At 39.5% G+C, this 1,505-nt stretch overlaps 1 protein-coding gene across 1 annotated transcript; it reads left to right on the top strand.

Annotated features, from left to right (window-relative positions):
• Positions 1-3: 3 nt before the first annotated feature.
• Positions 4-708, top strand: LOC101658488 (olfactory receptor-like protein OLF2; the record flags this gene model as incomplete). Its single annotated transcript, XM_004708497.3, has 1 exon — positions 4-708. A coding segment is annotated over one exon (705 nt), but the record flags the coding sequence as incomplete, so codon positions are not given.
• Positions 709-1,505: the final 797 nt, after the last annotated feature.

The raw sequence follows: 1,505 nt of genomic DNA, 5'->3' as shown, positions 1-1,505 counted from the left end.
TCTCCCAAGATGCTGGCTGATTTCTTATCTGAGCCAAAGAGGATTCCTTATAACGTGTGTGCCATCCAGATGTACTTTTTCGGGGCATTGGCTGATGTGGATTGCCTCTTGTTGGCTGCTATGGCCTATGACCATTATGTAGCTATTTGCAATCCACTCCTTTATAGAATTGCCAGGTCTGGGGGGATGTGTACCTGGCTAGTGGCTGGTGCTTACATTGTAGGGTTGTTGGATTCAGCACTCCACACATGCTGCACATTTCGCCTTTCATTCTGCAAGTCCAATGTTATCAATCATTTTTTCTGTGACCTCCCACCCTTACTAGCCCTCTCTTGCTCAGATACATCCATTAATGAGATCATGTTGTTCACTTTTAGTAGCTGTATTTTGGGGTGCAGTATTTTATCGGTCCTCCTCTCCTATAGCTATATTATAACAACCATTCTTAGAATGAACTCCGCTGAGGGGAGACGCAAAGTCTTTTTGACATGTGCCTCACACTTAACCGCGGTGGCTATATTTCATGATACATTCTTGTTCATGTATTTCCGACCAAGCTCGAGCTATTCAATGGACACGGACAAAATGGCTTCTGTGTTCTACACAGTTGTGATCCCTATGTTAAACCCACTCATCTATAGCCTGAGAAATAAGGATGTGATAGGTGCCCTCAAGAAAACAATGAGTACTAAATCATTTTCTGGTTAAACATATATACTGTTCACATTAAAAATATATAGATGTATGTAAAACTTCTTAGAGCTAATGGTCTTTGACAAAGTGCCTGTAGTTTCCTCAATACAATCTTTGTAGATAGTTTTATCTGTTTGTTGTTAGTGTCTTTGTGCCTCAATGGACTATTGTCATTGTTCAGTGCCCTCAAGCTGGTTTTGACTCATAGGGATCCTATGTACAATGTAAGGAAACCCTGCCCGGTTCTGCACCACCATTGTAACTTTGGCTATGGTCCAGCCCGTTGTAACAGACACCGTATCAATCCATTTGGTAAAGGGGCTTCCTCTTTTTAGTTGACCCTCTCCTTTGCCAGACATTATGCCCTTCTCCAAGGGTGCGTCTCTCCTAATAACATATCCACAGTATGTGAAACAAAGCCTCATCACCCTTGCTTATAAGGAGTAATTCTGGTTGTACTTCTTCCAAGACAGATCAATTGAGTATATGGAGCCATAGTAATTAATATTAATATTCTCTCCATGTAAGAAGAAACAATAATAAGGAATCAAAGTTGCTATTATTAATAGAAGATCCTCTATTCTGTGCCATGAGTATATCCAAGTGAGATTTCATGGGATATAACAGTGTATACCCTCTTGTAAAACTACCACATACTTAACATTGAAAGTCAATTGTTTTTGTCTGAGTTTAATTAATATAATTTCCTGGCCAGAATGGAGTTTTTCTGAATCAAATTTGTATTGATTTCTATTTCCTGTCTACTTTCACGACCCCAGGAAACATTGCATTATAATTCAAAGAGTGTGAAT

Source organism: Echinops telfairi, unplaced genomic scaffold (assembly GCF_000313985.2).
Source record: "Echinops telfairi isolate 266 unplaced genomic scaffold, ASM31398v2 ScPeMD7_60;HRSCAF=208, whole genome shotgun sequence".
Classification (NCBI taxonomy): domain Eukaryota; kingdom Metazoa; phylum Chordata; class Mammalia; order Afrosoricida; family Tenrecidae; genus Echinops; species Echinops telfairi.
This window is presented reverse-complemented; position numbering and strand designations above follow the sequence as displayed.